The sequence below is a fragment of the Branchiostoma lanceolatum genome, chromosome 7 (genome assembly GCF_035083965.1).
Source record: "Branchiostoma lanceolatum isolate klBraLanc5 chromosome 7, klBraLanc5.hap2, whole genome shotgun sequence".
NCBI classification, from domain to species: domain Eukaryota; kingdom Metazoa; phylum Chordata; class Leptocardii; order Amphioxiformes; family Branchiostomatidae; genus Branchiostoma; species Branchiostoma lanceolatum.
In genome coordinates, this window is record NC_089728.1 from 18,736,370 (window position 1) to 18,755,053 (window position 18,684).

Sequence of the window (18,684 nt, forward strand, 5' to 3'; positions counted from 1 at the left end):
TTCCACTGGTAATCGTAACATCTATCATTCAAATATTGACTATATTTTGACCAATTTCAAATATTTAGTTTTTGGTATAGATAAACATATACGAAATTGTAAACCTTACATGCAGATTTTGGTGTCGCATAGTGTATTACCTGGGTAGAGCAGATACGGGTATCGAAATATAATCTAATATTACTTTTACACATTGTAACAAACTTTTTCTACCACTATTTTAGTTAATATTTTGAAGCAAAAGAGCATCGACTTGCAGTTGGTTTCTTTCAGAAATAATCCGCACCATCCATAGTCAGTAATGAATCACGCGTACAGATATATCGAACGTTAAATCCGAAAAAAATGTCACACTTCTAAATAATATAACTTTTTGCTAAAGCACTAAAATTTCCAGACAATACCGATATAATGCATATACTGATGGTGTATTTTCTAGAAAAAGCTGAAATAAATTCATTATTTCATTTTATTTCATTTTATTTTTAGAAATCTACTCCTGATATCATGCCACTCTTAACGGTTACTTTTAAAACCCTAATAAGTCATCCACATTGCCTTTCGAATTTGTGGTCTTGTTAGCTTTTTTGTTTGGATATAAGATGCTCTTGAAGTATCCAACTTTAACTTTATTCTGACGTGTATCTATGTATTATCTGACTTTTTTCAATTTGGGACGGTTTACAGCATTCCGTGAGTCCTATCATTATGTTGAAAAATAGTTGAACTTATCATCATTCTGACAAAATTGTAATTTTTCCATAATGACTTACCTTTAAGTTTGTAGCGTCAGCCTCGGACGTTCTTAAAATCAAAACGACTGTCGCTGTTGTTTGTCCCTCACAGAGTATGAGGGTAAAGATGTGTAACATCAGATTAAGGTGATTCAGAGCATTTGCTAACTAGTTCTTTTGTTATTCTAATTCTAACGTCACCTTACCTATGCTGTGACCCCAAGTGCTGTCCTCGAATCGCCTTGAAATCCTAAGAGTTAACTGACCTTGTGATTAGTGCATTGACCTTAAGGCCTTGTTAAAAATCAGATGCAGATTTCAAAATGTGTCAGACCAATAGTATGTGATGGATTGTCGGTGTCAGTGCCCGGACGAGGCCACCTTTTCAGACCAAGAGTTATGTACTGACAAAGAAAAGAGGTCACTGACTTTGTGAAGAGCTCACCGACCTTGTGAAGGAATCTCGTGTATAGAAACAAGTCACGTATTGCAAAGGACTAACAACGAGTATGAACATTGCTAATTTCTGGCACAAAAACAACAAATTGAATCATGAGAACGCAAAAACGCAAAACACACTCGTTACGAGTACGTTTAAGAGAATTCTGACGGATTATTTGACGTCATTTCTTCCTACCACGGGGGATGTGGCAAAATGCATGTATTTAGTTGTCAGTGGTGAAGGTGACTTATGGCATATAGTGTCTTGACAATGTTGCGTTTAGTAAAAGGGCAAATATTGATGGTTTCTCAGTGTATAAACATTTCTTTATTTTGAGAGTTATAATAGTGCTCTCAAAACACATTGCATATCTTGTAATCCACGGGCGAAACATGATTCAATTTCACATATTCACTCAATTTTTTTTTTTTTTTTACTTCGGTTTTGGACAGACAAGGACGACGTGGCACTGCACTCAAGTTTTTCATAACTTATATCAACAGTGCCACGTACAGATAACAACATACCCATTTTTATTCTTATACACCTGGGCGAAGTGAAGAAAGTCGTGTAAAGTGCCTTTCCCAAGGGCACAACATCGGTGGCGTCAGGTGGATTCGAACTCGGGACCTCTTGGTTCTGAGTCGAACACCCTGCCGTTACGCCACACGACCCCACTATTCACTCAATTTTGACCAATTTCAAAGATTTATTCAGTTTTTAGAAGGCATAAACATATACGAAATTGTAAACCTTATCATAGTGCATACAGATTTTGGTGTCGCCTAATGTATTACACGAATAGAGCAAATACATGTATCAACATGATCTAATATTTCTTTAACACATTGTAAAAACGTTCTTTTACGACTATTTGCAACAAAGCTATGCTGAAAAAAAAAAGAAAAGCGAAAAGAAATGTACGGAGTTCTAAATTCTATTTGCTAAATTACAGCACATTCTGAAAAAGACCGGTATAATGCATACTGGTGGATACTTTTCAAGGGAAAGCTCAAATGAATATTCATGGTTTGATTCTAGTTTTGGAAATCGTCTCCTAATATTGTCCCACCGCAAGTGGTTACTTTTGAAAACCTAATAAGTCATCTAGATTGCTTTTCAAATTTGTAGTCTTGTTAGGTTTTTTGTTTGGTTGTAAAATGCTCTTGAAGTTTCCAACGTTTACTCATACGTGTATCTATGCATCATCTGCATTTTATAGCATAAAGGTCAATTTGTGACTGTTTTGCAACATTCAGTGAGTCCTATCGCTGTGTTAGAAAATAGTTAAACTTATCATCATTCTGACAAAATTGTGATTTTTCCACAATGACTTGCCTTAAAGTTTGTAGTGTCAGCCTAAGACGTTCTTGGACTAACAAAACGAGTGTCGTTGATGTTTGTCCTTCACAGAGTATGAGGGGAAAGGTGCGTATTATCATATTAGGGTGATTAATGGTTCTCTTACTAGTTCTTTTATTATTGTAATTCTAGCGTCACCTCATCACTTAGCCTGCGACTTTAAGTGTGGTCCTTGGAACGCCGAATGCACATTTCAAAATGTGTCAGACCAATAGTATGTCAGGGCTGTTGCCACACTTTTCCAACTGAGAATAATCTACTTATCTTGGAAATAGGTCACTGACCCTGTGGGGAGCTCACTGGTAACATGTGCAGTAACGCCTTTATTTCAAAACAAGCCACGAATCAAAACAAACATCGATAATCCATTGCAAGAAAACATGAACAACAACAAAAAGTTTAGAACTCCACAAGACTCGAAATCGGAGTCATTATATATGAAAGTGGCTATCCATCTTCAGTAGAGTCCGTTTGTGTACTTTATATCGTCAAGGTACGTGTCTCTATCCATCGAAGTAAACTATGTTCTAAGGGACCGAGAGGAGACTTATACTTTGTGTGATTCCATTCTCTGTTGTAATACGTAACGTTATGTACTTCATTCAATGTTGATCCTTAGAAATTATACGACAGATTTAACATTGGGGCACATTGGACAGACTGATTCCATCTCTGTAGACGGTTCGGATTCACGGGGATAATTGCTAGTTTCCCCTAACAGAGCCTTTAAGAACTCTTCCGGCTTGAAGTCGATCTGGATGGATACAATCTTGTTGTTCTTGTCCAGTTCCACCACGGCGGAGCCGCACATTTCGATGAGCTGGCCGTTACCTTGCCGACCCATGTACTGTCCGGTAAACTGGGCCCAGTGCCGCCACGTGAAGGCTATTGTTGGGGGTCCCGAAGACACCTGTGGTAATGGAGGATGAACAAAACTCAACACAAATAATAGATTCTTCGTGTTTGTTTCCTTCATATCTTCTTCTTTGACTTTGGAATTGCCTTTGGCATTCTTCGACATTTTTATCCGTTTTCCGAAATATTATTTTGCAATTTACAGCATTTATATTCTAATTTTGCGGCTGCTTTGTATAATTTACAGTATGGCCAGGACCTTTTTTTGGAAATGGACGACAATTGATGCGCGCGCGGATGTCATCCATATAAACAAATCAACATGGCCTTACATTATTACAGCTACAGAAATTAGTACAAAATGTTTCTTGTATCGTTTAATTTTACAACATGTACCATACGATTTTGGAATATTGCAAAGAAGTAATGATTTCTGTCGCCGAAATTCTTGTTTTCCGTAACATTCTAACTTGCGAATTTACAGTGCAACTTCTGTATTCCAAGCTTCCTTACCTCCAGGACTTCCCAAGGAAACCCTTTTGGGAACGCTCCGCGAAACTAACGAAGCGATGACTCAAAATCTTGTTTCTCTGCGTCATATAGTTCCTTCTTACAATCCCACATCAGCCAGTTATAGCTCCCAACCACATCACTCTCCTCTGCATTGAAGACCTGTAAATACGAGGTGGGTACATAAAATATTATGTTATACGAACATGACTAAATACTAGTAAGAAAGAGGCCGTGATTATACATTTTCTCATGCCAGCCGCTTGTATATATCAAGCAACGGCTCTGGCGTACTGGCGTCACTGTGTACGTGTTAGAGCTGGCCAGCCGTCAGCCAATCAGATACCCCCCATCCTGTTGTTGAGGGAAAGCTACTAGCCAATCACGTTGCCTCTCGAACGTACGCGGTGACGTGATTGGCTAGTAACTTTCTCTGCAAGACGGGCGGATCTGTCATGAGAGGATGTCATTACGAACGACGACGCAATTATAATCACCACAAAATACAAATATTTTGTATTGCATAAAGCAAAACCAACACTAGTTAAGAGAGTTTAAAAAAGCGTAACGTAAAACTTTAAATACAATAAAATAACAAAAACACCTACTTTCCCTCCATTAGCTTGCACGTGGTACTTCTCCTTATTGATTGTAGTCCACTGGTCTAGTTCCTTAAAGTGAGCTGACTCAGTCTCCCATCTTTTCACGAAGTTTTCCACCATTAGTTCTAGTGAACCTGTCAGATGATTCTTGGTTTTTCCCTGCTCTCAAGTAAAAGAAAATATATTTCGTAACTTTAACATTTATTTCATCCCCAATGTGTTTTCCATCTGTAGTTTCTATACGTAAGCGGTGAATCGTACTATATGCTCTAATCATACTCTCTGATTGCCTTGTTAATGTTATGCAGTCACACACGGTGGTCTCTCGACGGTCTGTTGAATACACACGCAAAATAAGACTTACTCAAGAACCTGGATATGATTTTGGAAACGGTCAGACGTTTCAAGTAGCATCCGCTACTTTTCATCAGTAACGGTCAGACGTTTCAAGTAGCATCCACTGCTTTTCGTCAGTAACTCTGAGCAAGATTTGTAGAACAGCAAGTTTAAACCACGGACTATGAATTGATATGCAAATACAGAAAAGCTTCAACCTTCTCTTGACTCTGATTTGTTTCCCTATTGGACTATCTAAAATTGTCTTCTCTTTATCTGCATATCAATTCATCATGAGTTCGTGGTTAAAACCTGCTGTTCGACAAATCTTGCTCAGAGTTACTGACGAAAAGTAGTGGATGCTACTTGAAACGTCTGACCGTTTCCAAAGTCATATCCAGTTGCTTTAGAAACTGTTATTTGGCGTATCGTATCACCTGGATGCCTAACCCTCTTCGAATGTACAGTTTTAAAAGACGCTTACCTTCATGTATTCCAAGTTCACCATCGTGTAGTCTGGTTTGCCATATTTCCACCCGATGTTTGTGTCGTCCAGGTTTCCTCGCTCGGGCTCCAGGTAACCAGTGTCTTTCTTCAGTTTCTCCAACTCCTGTCTTGCTTTGGTGACGTCACTCGCCAGACAACCGATGCCCCATGACCCTGACATTCTTGTCTGTCCGTTTGTATTTTCTTTAAGGCAAATTTTGATCTGCAATGAAAAAGTACAGATGTGGACTTGCATAGGGCAGGTATTTGAAGGTCGTATGTATCCTATTTTGGGGCAAGGTCCTGTAGCGTTACTTATTAGTATTACATGTTTGTATATGTATTGTTCAGTTACTGTTTTTGATAACATATTGAAATATAGGCAAAGACTTTTCTCTTCGAATTGGGATTCTATCCGAAAACTGCAATATACATATGCCGCGCATTCTCACCAATGCCGGATAACTGCACCAATGTTTTTTTTTCAGAAATCCTCGACAAGTTGACTAAAAAAGTGCGCTAAAAATCGGCAAACGCTGTGCAAATGAGCCGATACCTGCCGGTGTAAAAGCGCAATAAAATGGGTGGTGCAGTTAAGCGGATTCTACTGTATAGAATTTTTAGAATGTATCAGACAACAATTATCCCAGAAATACAGGGGTGAAAGACGTAACATTATTGTCCTGACGCCTGGATGATGCCACCTCAACTAATCTTGTGAATCCTAAGAGTTAACTGACCTTGTGATTAGTAAATTGACCTTGTGGCCGTGGAACATCGTATGCAGATTTCAAAATGTTTCAGACCAATAGTATGCCAGGGCTTCGGGAGTCAGGGCCAGGACGATGCCACCTTTTTTCGACCAAGAGTAATCTACTGACAAAGAAAAGAGGTCACAGACCTCGTGAAGAGCTCATTGGCCTTGTGAAGGAATCGCGTGTATAGAAACAAGTCACGTATTGCAAAGGACTAACAACGAGTATGAACATTGCTAATTTCTTGCACAAAAACAACAAATTGAATCATGATAACGCAAAAACGCAAAACACACTCGTTACGAGTACGTTTAAGAGAATTCTGACGGATTATTTGACGTCATTTCTTCCTACCAGGGGCGATGTGGCAAAATGCATGTATTTAGTTGTCAGTGGTGAAGGCGACTTATAGCATATAGTGTCTTGACAATGTTGCGTTTAGTAAAGTGCACATATTGATGATTTCTCAGGGTAAAATGTTCTTTACTTTGTGAGTTAAAATAGTGCTCTCAAAACACATTGCATAACTTGTATTCCACGAGCTAAGTAACATCTATTATTCAAATATTGACTAAATTTTTACCAATTGAAATATTTATCTAGTTTTTGGAATATATAAACATATACGTAATTTTATCTTATCAGAGTACATACAGATTTCGGTGTCGCATAGTGCATTACGTTGATAGAGCAGATGCGGGTATCCAAATATAATATAATCTTATTATTAACAAAGTTAATATTTTGAAACAAAAGAGCATCGACTTGCAGTTGGTGTCTATTAGAAATAATCCACACCAGCCATAGCCAGTAATGAATCACGCGTACAGACTATTTCGAACGTTAAATCCAAAAGAAATTTGCACAGTTACAAATGATATATGCCAAATCACTACAATTTCTAAACAATACTGATATGATGCTTATTTTCTCGAGAAAGCTCAAATAAATTCATGATTTTATTCCATTTTTGAAAACCGTCTCCTAATATTGTGCCACTGCAAGTGGTTACTTTTGAAAACCTAATAATTCATCTGAATTACTTTTCAAATTTGTAGTCTTGTTAGGTTTCTTGTTTGGGTGTAAAATGCTCCAACATTTACTCATACGTGTATCTATGCATTATCTGACTTTTTTAAGCATAAACGTGAATTTGGAACGGTTTACAGCATTCAGCGAGTCCTATCGTTATGTTGGAAAATAGTTAAACTTATCATCATTCTGACAAAATTGTAATTTTTCCACAATGACTTACCTTTAAGTTTGTAGCGTCAGCCTCGGACGTTCTTAAAATCAAAACGACTGTCGCTGTTGTTTGTCCCTCACAGAGTATGAGGGTAAAGATGTGTAACATCAGATTAAGATGATTCAGAGCATTCTCTAACAAGATCTTTTGTTATTCTAATTCTAACGTCACCTTACCTATGCTCTGACCTCAAGTGTTGTCCTTGAAACGCCTTGAAATCCTAAGAGTTCACTGACCTTATGATTAGTGAATGGACCTTAAGGCCTTGTGAAACATCGGATGCAGATTTCAAAATGTGTCAGACCAATAGTATGTGATGGACTGTGGGGGTCAGTGCCCGGACGAGGCCACCTTTTTCGACCAAGAGTAATCTACTGACAAAGAAAAGAGGTCACAGACCTCGTGAAGAGCTCCCTTGCCTTGTGAAGGAATCGCGTGTATAGAAACAAGTCACGTATTGCTAAGGACCAACAACGAGTATGAACATTGCTAATTTCTTGCACAAAAACAACAAATTGAATCATGATAAGGCAAAAACGCAAAACACACTCGTTACGGGTACGTTTAAGAGAATTCTGACGGATTATTTGACGTCATTTCTTCCTACCACGGGGGATGTGGCAAAATGCATGTATTTAGTTGTCAGTGGTGAAGGTGACTTATGGCATATAGTGTCTTGACAATGTTGCGTTTAGTAAAAGGGCAAATATTGATGATTTCTCAGGGTATAAAGATTTCTTCATTTTGAGAGTTATAATAGTGCTGTCAAAACACATTGCATATCTTGTAATCCACGGGCGAAACATGATTCAAATATTCACTCAATTCTGACCAATTTCAAAGATTCATTCAGTTTTTAGAAGGCATAAACATATACGAAAGTGTAAACCAATATAGTGCATATAGATTTTGCTGCCGCCTAATGTATTACACGAATAGAGCAGATACAGGTATCAACATAATCTAATATTTCTTTAACACATTGTAAAAACGTTCTTCTACGACTATTTGCAACAAAGCTACGCTGAAAAAAGAAAAGCGAAAAGAAATCTACCGAGTTCTTAATTCTATATGCTAAATTACAGCACATTCTTAAAAAGACCGGTATAATGCATACTGGTGGATAATTTTCAAGGGAAAGCTAAAATGAATTAATGGTTTGATTCTAGTTTTGGAAATCGTCTCCTAATATTGTCCCACCGCAAGAGGTTACTTTTAAAACCTAATAAGTCATCTACATTGCTTTTCAAATTTGTGGTCTTGTTCGTTTTTTTTGTTTGGTTGTAAAATGCTCGTCAAGTGTCCAACGTTTACTCATACGTGTATCTATGCATTATCTGACTTTTTTTAGCATAAAAGCCAATTTGTGACGGTTTTACAACATTCAGTGAGTCCTATCGTTGTGTTGGAAAATAGTTGAACTTATCGTTATTCTGACAAAATGGTGATTTTTCCACAATGACTTGCCTTAAAGTTTGTAGACGTTCTTGGACTAACAAAACGAGTGTCGTTCTTGTTTGTCCTTCACAGAGTATGAGGGGAAAGGTGCGTATTATCATATTGGGGTGATTAATGGTTCTCTTACTAGTTCTTTTGTTATTGTAATTCTAGCGTCACCTCATCACTTATCCTGCGACTTAACAGTGTGGTCCTTGGAACGCCGAATGCAGATTTCAAAATGTGTCAGACCAATAGTATGTCAGAGCTGTTGCCACACTTTCCGACCGAGAATAATCTACTTATCTTGGAAATAGGTCACTGACCCTGTGGGGAGCTCACTGGTAACATGTGCAGTAACGCCTTTATTTCAAAACAAGCCACGAATCAAAACAAACATCGATAATCCATTGCAAGAAAACATGAACAACAACAAAAAGTTTAGAAGTCCACAAGACTCGAAATCGGAGTCATTATATATGAAAGTGGCTATCCATCTTCAGTAGAGTCCGTTTGTGTACTTTATATCGTCAAGGTACGTGTCTCTATCCATCGAAGCAAACTATGTTCTAAGGGACCGAGAGGAGACTTATACTTTGTGTCATTCCATTCTGTGTTGTAATACGTAACGTTATGTACTTCATTCAATGTTGATCCTTAGAAATTATACGACACATTTAACATTGGGGCACATTGGACAGACTGATTCCTTCTCTGTAGACGGTTCGGATTCACGGGGATAATTGCTAGTTTCCCCTAACAGAGCCTTTAAGAACTCTTCCGGCTTGTAGTCGATCTGGATGGATACAATCTTGTTGTTCTTGTCCAGTTCCACCACGGCGGAGCCGCACATTTCGATGAGCTGGCCGTTACCTTGCCGACCCATGTACTGTCCGGTAAACTGGGCCCAGTGCCGCCACGTGAAGGCTATTGTTGAGGGTCCCGAAGACACCTGTGGTAAGGGAGGATGAACAAAACTCAACACAAATAATAGATTCTTCGTGTTTGTTTCCTTCAGATCTTCTTCTTTGACTTTGGAATTGACTTTGGCATTCTTCGACATTATTATCCGTTTTCCGAAATATTATTTTGCAATTTACAGCATATATATTCTAATTTTGCGGCTGCTTTGTATAATTTACAGTATGGCCAGGAACTTTTTTTGGAGATGGACGACAATTGATGCGCACGCGGATGTCATCCATATAAACAAATCAACATGGCCTTACATTATTACAGCTTCAGAAATTAGTACAAAATGTTTCTTGTATCGTCTAATTTTACAACATGTACCATACGATTTTTGAATATTGCAAAGAAGGAATGATTTCTGTCGCCGAAATTCTTGTTTTCCGTAACATTCTAACTTGCGAATTTACAGTGCAACTTCTGTATTCCAAGCTTCCTTACCTCCAGGACTTCCCAAGGAAACCCTTTTGGGAACGCTCCGCAAAACTGACGAAGCGATGACTCAAAATCTTGTTTCTCTGCGTCATATAGTTCCTTCTTACAATCCCACATCAGCCAGTTATAGCTCCCAACCACATCACTCTCCTCTGCATTGAAGACCTAAATACGAGGTGGGCACATAAAATATTATGTTATACGAACATGACTAAATACTAGTAAGAAAGAGGCCGTGATTATACATTTTCTCATGCCAGCCGCTTGTATATACCAAGCAACGGCTCTGGCGTACTGGCGTCACTGTGTTAGAGCTGGCCAGCCGTCAGCCAATCAGATACCCCCCATCCTGTTGTTGAGGGAAAGCTACTAGCCAATCACGTTGCCTCTCGAACGTACGCGGTGACGTGATTGGCTAGTAACTTTCTCTGCAAGACGGGCGGATCTGTCATGAGAGGATGTCATTACGAACGACGACGCAATTATAATCACCACAAAATACAAATATTTTGTATTGCATGAAGCAAAACCAACACTAGTTAAGAGAGTTTAAAAAAGCGTAACGTAAAACTTGAAATACAATAAAATAACAAAAACACCTACTTTCCCTCCATTAGCTTGCACGTGGTACTTCTCCTTATTGATTGTAGTCCACTGGTCTAGTTCCTTAAAGTGAGCTGACTCAGTCTCCCATCTTTTCACGAAGTTTTCCACCATTAGTTCTAGTGAACCTGTCAGATGATTCTTGGTTTTTCCCTGCTCTCAAGTAAAAGAAAATATATTTCGTAACTTTAACATTTATTTCATCCCCAATGTGTTTTCCATCTGTAGTTTCTATACGTAAGAGGTGAATCGTACTATATGCTCTAATCATACTCTCTGATTGCCTTGTTAATGTTATGCAGTCACACACGGTGGTCTCTCGACGGTCTGTTGAATACACACGCAAAATAAGAGTTACTCAAGAACCTGGATATGATTTTGGAAACGGTCAGACGTTTCAAGTAGCATCCGCTACTTTTCATCAGCAACGGTCAGACGTTTCAAGTAGCATCCACTGCTTTTCGTCAGTAACTCTGAGCAAGATTTGTCGAACAGCAAGTTTAAACCACGGACTATGAATTGATATGCAAATACAGAAAAGCTTCAACCTTCTCTTGACTCTGATTTGTTTCCCTATTGGACTATCTAAAATTGTCTTCTCTTTATCTGCATATCAATTCATCATGAGTTCGTGGTTAAAACCTGCTGTTCGACAAATTTTGCTCAGAGTTACTGACGAAAAGTAGTGGATGCTACTTGAAACGTCTGACCGTTTCCAAAGTCATATCCAGTTGCTTTAGAAACTGTTATTTGGCGTATCGTATCACCTGGATGCCTAACCCTCTTCGAATGTACAGTTTTAAAAGACGCTTACCTTCATGTATTCCAAGTTCACCATCGTGTAGTCTGGTTTGCCATATTTCCACCCGATGTTTGTGTCGTCCAGGTTTCCTCGCTCGGGCTCTAGGTAACCAGTGTCTTTCTTCAGTTTCTCCAACTCCTGTCTTGCTTTGGTGACGTCACTCGCCAGACAACCGATGCCCCATGACCCTGACATTCTTGTCTGTCCGTTTGTATTTTCTTTAAGGCAAATTTTGATCTGCAATGAAAAAGTACAGATGTGGACTTGCATAGGGCAGGTATTTGAAGGTCGTATGTATCCTATTTTGGGGCAAGGTCCTGTAGCGTTACTTATTAGTATTACATGTTTGTATATGTATTGTTCAGTTACTGCTTTTGATAACATATTGAAATATAGGCAAAGACTTTTCTCTTCGAATTGGGATTCTATCCAAAAACTGCAATATACATATGCCGCGCATTCTCACCAATGCCGGATAACTGCACCAATGTTTTTTTTTTTTCAGAAATCCTCGACAAGTTGACTAAAAAAGTGCGCTAAAAATCGGCAAACGCTGTGCAAATGAGCCGATACCTGCCGGTGTAAAAGCGCAATAAAATGGGTGGTGCAGTTAAGCGGATTCTACTGTATAGAATTTTTAGAATGTATCAGACAACAATTATCCCAGAAATACAGGGGTGAAAGACGTAACATTATTGTCCAGACGCCTGGACAATGCCACCTCAACTGACCTTGTGAATCCTAAGAGTAAACTGACCTTGTGATGATTAGTTAATTGACCTTGTGGCCGTGGAACATCGTATGCAGATTTCAAAATGTGTCAGACCAATGGTATGCCAAGGCTTTGGGGGTCAGGGCCAGGACGATACCACCTTTTTCGACCAAGAGTAATCTACTGCCAAAGAAAAGAGGTTACAGACCTCGTGAAGAGCTCCCTGGCCTTGTGAAGGAATCGCGTGTATAGAAACAAGTCACGTATTACAAACGACTAACAACGAGTATGAACATTGCTAATTTCTTGCACAAAAACAACAAATTGAATCATGATAACGCAAACACGCAAAACACACTCGTTACGAGTACGTTTAAGAGAATTCTGACGGATTATTTGACGTCATTACTTCCTACCACGGGGGATGTGGCAAAATGCATGTACAGTATTTTGTTGTCAGTGGTGAAGGCGACTTATGGCATATAGTGTCTTGACAATGTTGCGTTTAGTAAAAGGGCAAATCTTGATGATTTCTCAGGGTATAAAGATTTCTTTATTTTGAGAGTTATAATTGTGCTCTCAAAACACATTGCATATCTTGTAATCCACGGGCGAAACATGATTCAAATATTCACTCAATTCTGACCAATTTCAAAGATTTATTCAGTTTTTAGAAGGCATAAACATATACGAAATTGTAAACCAATATAGTTCATATAGATTTTGCTGCCGCCTAATGTATTACACGAATAGAGCAGATACAAGTATCAACATAATCTAATATTTCTTTAACACATTGTAAAAACGTTCTTCTACGACTATTTGCAACAAAGCTATGCTGAAAAAAACAGAAAAGCGAAAAGAAATCTACCGAGTTCTAAATTCTATATGCTAAATTACAGCACATTCTGAAAAAGACCGGTATAATACATACTGGTGGATAATTTTCAAGGGAAAGCTAAAATGAATTAATGGTTTGATTCTAGTTTTGGAAATCGTCTCCTAATATTGTCCCACCGCAAGTGGTTACTTTTGAAAACCTAATAAGTCATCTACATTGCTTTTCAAATTTGTGGTCTTGTTAGATTTTTTGTTCGGTTGTAAAATGCTCTTGAAGTTTCCAACGTTTACTCATACGTGTATCTATGCATTATCTGCATTTTATAGCATAAAGGTCCATTTGTGACGGTATTACAACATTCAGTGAGTCCTATCGTTGTGTTAGAAAATAGTTAAACTTATCATCATTCTGACAAAATGTTGATTTTTTCCACAATGACTTGCCTTAAAGTTTGTAGTGTCAGCCTAAGACGTTCTTGGACTAACAAAACGAGTGTCGTTGTTGTTTGTCCTTCACAGAGTATGAGGGGAAAGGTGCGTATTATCATATTAGGCCACAGCAAGTAAATTTTATGGATGACATCCTCCGCAGACTCCAAAATTAATGAGATAGGGCGAAAAAAAAACAAGCACGGCAAAAAAAAACAAGATTCCTATATTTTCACATTTGAGATCATAATTCTTGTTAAACAAGAATTGAGGCGACGAAATATGATATCATGACCAACAGGTCTTTTAGTCCTGTATTCATTCATATATGATATAAAACCTCCTTGATTCAACAGTAAACATATCCTTGTAGATGTGTATACATCTCAAAAGACTAACTACAACAAATGCAGAAAAGAGCTTGTTGTACCATCATGGGCAGGAACTACACTGGGTATTCAGATGCAATGAAACACCTTAGACTGTCAACGTTTACGACATATTTGCCAATTTTTGGCATGTTGACCACCGTCGGAGGGCAATGAAATTTCTTGTTTTTTATTTCGAAATCAGGCGAAAATTAATGAGCGCGCTGATGTCATCCATAAAAATTAGTTGCTGTGGCCTTAGGGTGATTAATGGTTCTCTTACTAGTTCTTTTGTTATTGTAATTCTAGCGTCACCTCATCACTTATCCTGCGACTTTAAGTGTGGTCCTTGGAACGCCGAATGCACATTTCAAAATGTGTCAGACCAATAGTATGTTAGGGCTGTTGCCACATTTTCCGACCGAGAATAATCTACTTATCTTGGAAAGAGGTCACTAACCTTGTGGGGAGCTCACTGACTTGTGAAGTAACGCGTTTATTTCAAAGCAAGCCACGTATCAAAACAAACATCGATAATCCATTGCAAGAAAACATGAACAACAACAAAAAGTTTAGAACTCCACAAGACTCGAAATCGGAGTCATTATATATGAAAGTGGCTATCCATCTTCAATAGAGTCCGTTTGTCTACTTTATATCGTCAAGGTACGTGTCTCTATCCATCGAAGCAAACTATGTTCTAAGGGACCGAGAGGAGACTTATACTTTGTGTCATTCCATTCTCTGTTGTAATACGTAACGTTATGTACTTCATTCAATGTTGATCCTTAAAAGTTATACGACAGATTTAACATTGGGGCACATTGGACAGACTGATTCTTTCTGTGTAGACGGTTCGGATTCACGGGGATAATTGTTAGTTTCCCCTAACAGAGCCTTTAAGAACTCTTCCGGCTTGTAGTCGATCTGGATGGATACAATCTTGTTGTTCTTGTCCAGTTCCACCACGGCGGAGCCGCACATTTCGATGAGCTGGCCGTTACCTTGCCGACCCATGTACTGTCCGGTAAACTGGGCCCAGTGCCGCCACGTGAAGGCTATTGTTGGGGGTCCCGAAGACACCTGTGGTAAGGGAGGATGAACAAAACTCAACACAAATAATAGATTCTTCATGTTTGTTTCCTTCATATCTTCTTCTTTGACTTTGGAATTGACTTTGGCATTCTTCGACATTATTATCCGTTTTCCGAAATATTATTTTGCAATTTACAGCATATATATTCTAATTTTGCGGCTGCTTTGTATAATTTACAGTATGGCCAGGAACTTTTTTTGGAAATGGACGACAATTGATGCGCACGCGGATGTCATCCATATAAACAAATCAACATGGCCTTACATTATTACAGCTTCAGAAATTAGTACAAAATGTTTCTTGTATCGTTTAATTTTACAACATGTACCATACGATTTTTGAATATTGCAAAGAAGGAATGATTTCTGTCGCCGAAATTCTTGTTTTCCGTAACATTCTAACTTGCGAATTTACAGTGCAACTTCTGTATTCCAAGCTTCCTTACCTCCAGGACTTCCCAAGGAAACCCTTTTGGGAACGCTCCGCGAAACTGACGAAGCGATGACTCAAAATCTTGTTTCTCTGCGTCATATAGTTCCTTCTTACAATCCCACATCAGCCAGTTATAGCTCCCAACCACATCACTCTCCTCTGCATTGAAGACCTAAATACGAGGTGGGCACATAAAATATTATGTTATACGAACATGACTAAATACTAGTAAGAAAGAGGCCGTGATTATACATTTTCTCATGCCAGCCGCTTGTATATATCAAGCAACGGCTCTGGCGTACTGGCGTCACTGTGTTAGAGCTGGCCAGCCGTCAGCCAATCAGATACCCCCCATCCTGTTGTTGAGGGAAAGCTACTAGCCAATCACGTTGCCTCTCGAACGTACGCGGTGACGTGATTGGCTAGTAACTTTCTCTGCAAGACGGGCGGATCTGTCATGAGAGGATGTCATTACGAACGACGACGCAACTATAATCACCACAAAATACAAATATTTTGTATTGCATAAAGCAAAACCAACACTAGTTAAGAGAGTTTAAAAAAGCGTAACGTAAAACTTGAAATACAATAAAATAACAAAAACACCTACTTTCCCTCCATTAGCTTGCACGTGGTACTTCTCCTTATTGATTGTAGTCCACTGGTCTAGTTCCTTAAAGTGAGCTGACTCAGTCTCCCATCTTTTCACGAAGTTTTCCACCATTAGTTCTAGTGAACCTGTCAGATGATTCTTGGTTTTTCCCTGCTCTCAAGTAAAAGAAAATATATTTCGTAACTTTAACATTTATTTCATCCCCAATGTGTTTTCCATCTGTAGTTTCTATACGTAAGAGGTGAATCGTACTATATGCTCTAATCATACTCTCTGATTGCCTTGTTAATGTTATGCAGTCACACACGGTGGTCTCTCGACGGTCTGTTGAATACACACGCAAAATAAGAGTTACTCAAGAACCTGGATATGATTTTGGAAACGGTCAGACGTTTCAAGTAGCATCCGCTACTTTTCATCAGTAACGGTCAGACGTTTCAAGTAGCATCTACTGCTTTTCGTCAGTAACTCTGAGCAAGATTTGTCGAACAGCAAGTTTAAACCACGGACTATGAATTGATATGCAAATACAGAAAAGCTTCAACCTTCTCTTGACTCTGATTTGTTTCCCTATTGGACTATCTAAAATTGTCTTCTCTTTATCTGCATATCAATTCATCATGAGTTCGTGGTTAAAACCTGCTGTTCGACAAATCTTGCTCAGAGTTACTGACGAAAAGTAGTGGATGCTACTTGAAACGTCTGACCGTTTCCAAAGTCATATCCAGTTGCTTTAGAAACTGTTATTTGGCGTATCGTATCACCTGGATGCCTAACCCTCTTCGAATGTACAGTTTTAAAAGACGCTTACCTTCATGTATTCCAAGTTCACCATCGTGTAGTCTGGTTTGCCATATTTCCACCCGATGTTTGTGTCGTCCAGGTTTCCTCGCTCGGGCTCTAGGTAACCAGTGTCTTTCTTCAGTTTCTCCAACTCCTGTCTTGCTTTGGTGACGTCACTCGCCAGACAACCGATGCCCCATGACCCTGACATTCTTGTCTGTCCGTTTGTATTTTCTTTAAGGCAAATTTTGATCTGCAATGAAAAAGTACAGATGTGGACTTGCATAGGGCAGGTATTTGAAGGTCGTATGTATCCTATTTTGGGGCAAGGTCCTGTAGCGTTACTTATTAGTATTACATGTTTGTATATGTATTGTTCAGTTACTGTTTTTGATAACATATTGAAATATAGGCAAAGACTTTTCTCTTCGAATTGGGATTCTATCCGAAAACTGCAATATACATATGCCGCGCATTCTCACCAATGCCGGATAACTGCACCAATGTTTTTTTTTTCAGAAATCCTCGACAAGTTGACTAAAAAAGTGCGCTAAAAATCGGCAAATGCTGTGCAAATGAGCCGATACCTGCCGGTGTAAAGGCGCAATAAAATGGGTGGTGCAGTTAAGCGGATTCTACTGTATAGAATTTTTAGAATGTATCAGACAACAATTATCCCAGAAATACAGGGGTGAAAGACCTAACATTATTGTCCAGACGCCTGGACAATGCCACCTGAACTGACCTTGTGAATCCTAAGAGTAAACTGACCTTGTGATGATTAGCTAATTGACCTTGTGGCCGTGGAACATCGTATGCAGATTTCAAAATGTGTCAGACCAATGGTATGCCAAGGCTTTGGGGGTCAGGGCCAGGACGATACCACCTTTTTCGACCAAGAGTAATCTACTGACAAAGAAAAGAGGTTACAGACCTCGTGAAGAGCTCCCTGGCCTTGTGAAGGAATCGCGTGTATAGAAACAAGTCACGTATTACAAACGACTAACAACGAGTATGAACATTGCTAATTTCTTGCACAAAAACAACAAATTGAATCATGATAAGGCAAAAACGCAAAACACACTCGTTGCGAGTACCTTTAAGAGAATTCTGACGGATTATTTGACGTCATTTCTTCCTACCAGGGGCGATGTGGCAAAATGCATGTATTTAGTTGTCAGTGCTGAAGGCGACTTTTAGCATATAGTATCTTGACAATGTTGCGTTTAGTAAAGTGCACATATTGATGATTTCTCAGGGTAAAATGTTATTTACTTTGTGAGTTAAAATAGTGCTCTCAAAACACATTGCATAACTTGTATTCCACGAGCTATGTAACATCTATTATTCAAATATTGACTTAATTTTTACCAATTGAAATATTTATCTAGTTTTTGGAATATATATACATATACGTAATTTATAATCTTATCACAGTACATATAGATTTCGGTGTCGCATAGTGTATTACATGGATAGAGCCAAATATATCTAATATAATTACTTTTACACGAGTTAACAAAGTTAATATTTTGAAACAAAAGAGCATCGACTTGCAGTTGGTGTCTGTTAGAAATAATCCACACCAGCCATAGCCAGTAATGAATCACACGTACAGATATATCGAACATCAAATCCAAAATAAATCGGCACAGTTCTCAATGAAATATGCTAAATCACTGCAATTTCTAAACAACATCAATATGATGCTTATTTTATCGAGAAAGCTCAAGTAAATTCATGATTTGATTTTATTTTTGAAAAACGTCTCCTAATATTGTGCCACTGAAAGTGGTTACTTTTGAAAACCTGATAGTTCATCTGAATTACTTTTCAA

The 18,684-nt window shown here is 38.6% G+C and overlaps 2 protein-coding genes and 1 long non-coding RNA gene across 3 annotated transcripts; all 3 read right to left on the minus strand.

Moving 5' to 3' along the window:
- Positions 1-2,834: 2,834 nt before the first annotated feature.
- On the minus strand, positions 2,835-5,665 carry LOC136438474 (uncharacterized). Its single transcript, XM_066433275.1, has 4 exons — positions 5,326-5,665; positions 4,512-4,664; positions 3,907-4,065; positions 2,835-3,448 (listed from the first exon to the last, which is right to left on the minus strand). Exons 1-3 carry the CDS (start codon positions 5,581-5,583, stop codon positions 3,952-3,954), a joined length of 525 nt encoding a protein of 174 aa, XP_066289372.1. The 5' UTR covers positions 5,584-5,665; the 3' UTR covers positions 2,835-3,448; positions 3,907-3,951.
- Positions 5,666-10,209: 4,544 nt separating this feature from the next.
- LOC136438944 (uncharacterized) lies at positions 10,210-11,911 on the minus strand. Its single transcript, XR_010756477.1, has 3 exons — positions 11,587-11,911; positions 10,773-10,925; positions 10,210-10,334 (listed from the first exon to the last, which is right to left on the minus strand). It is a non-coding gene; the product is annotated as an uncharacterized lncRNA (long non-coding RNA).
- A 2,807-nt stretch (positions 11,912-14,718) lies between these two features.
- Positions 14,719-17,181, minus strand: LOC136438677 (uncharacterized). The gene is made up of 4 exons (XM_066433591.1): positions 16,876-17,181; positions 16,062-16,214; positions 15,465-15,623; positions 14,719-15,006 (listed from the first exon to the last, which is right to left on the minus strand). Exons 1-4 carry the CDS (start codon positions 17,131-17,133, stop codon positions 14,719-14,721), a joined length of 858 nt encoding a protein of 285 aa, XP_066289688.1. The 5' UTR covers positions 17,134-17,181.
- Positions 17,182-18,684: the final 1,503 nt, after the last annotated feature.

Excerpts from the sequence above, each read along its gene's own strand:
- LOC136438474 (XM_066433275.1), bottom strand. The coding sequence starts at position 5,583 with ATGCAAGTCCACATCTGTACTTTTTCATTGCAGATCAAAATTTGCCTT. Across the intron at positions 4,665-5,325 it reads TGAACTTGGAATACATGAAG|GGAAAAACCAAGAATCATCT; the intron begins GTAAGCGTCTTT and ends ACTTGAGAGCAG. Across the intron at positions 4,066-4,511 it reads TGCAAGCTAATGGAGGGAAA|GTCTTCAATGCAGAGGAGAG; the intron begins GTAGGTGTTTTT and ends TCGTATTTACAG.
- LOC136438677 (XM_066433591.1), bottom strand. The coding sequence starts at position 17,133 with ATGCAAGTCCACATCTGTACTTTTTCATTGCAGATCAAAATTTGCCTT. Across the intron at positions 16,215-16,875 it reads TGAACTTGGAATACATGAAG|GGAAAAACCAAGAATCATCT; the intron begins GTAAGCGTCTTT and ends ACTTGAGAGCAG. Across the intron at positions 15,624-16,061 it reads TGCAAGCTAATGGAGGGAAA|GTCTTCAATGCAGAGGAGAG; the intron begins GTAGGTGTTTTT and ends CCTCGTATTTAG.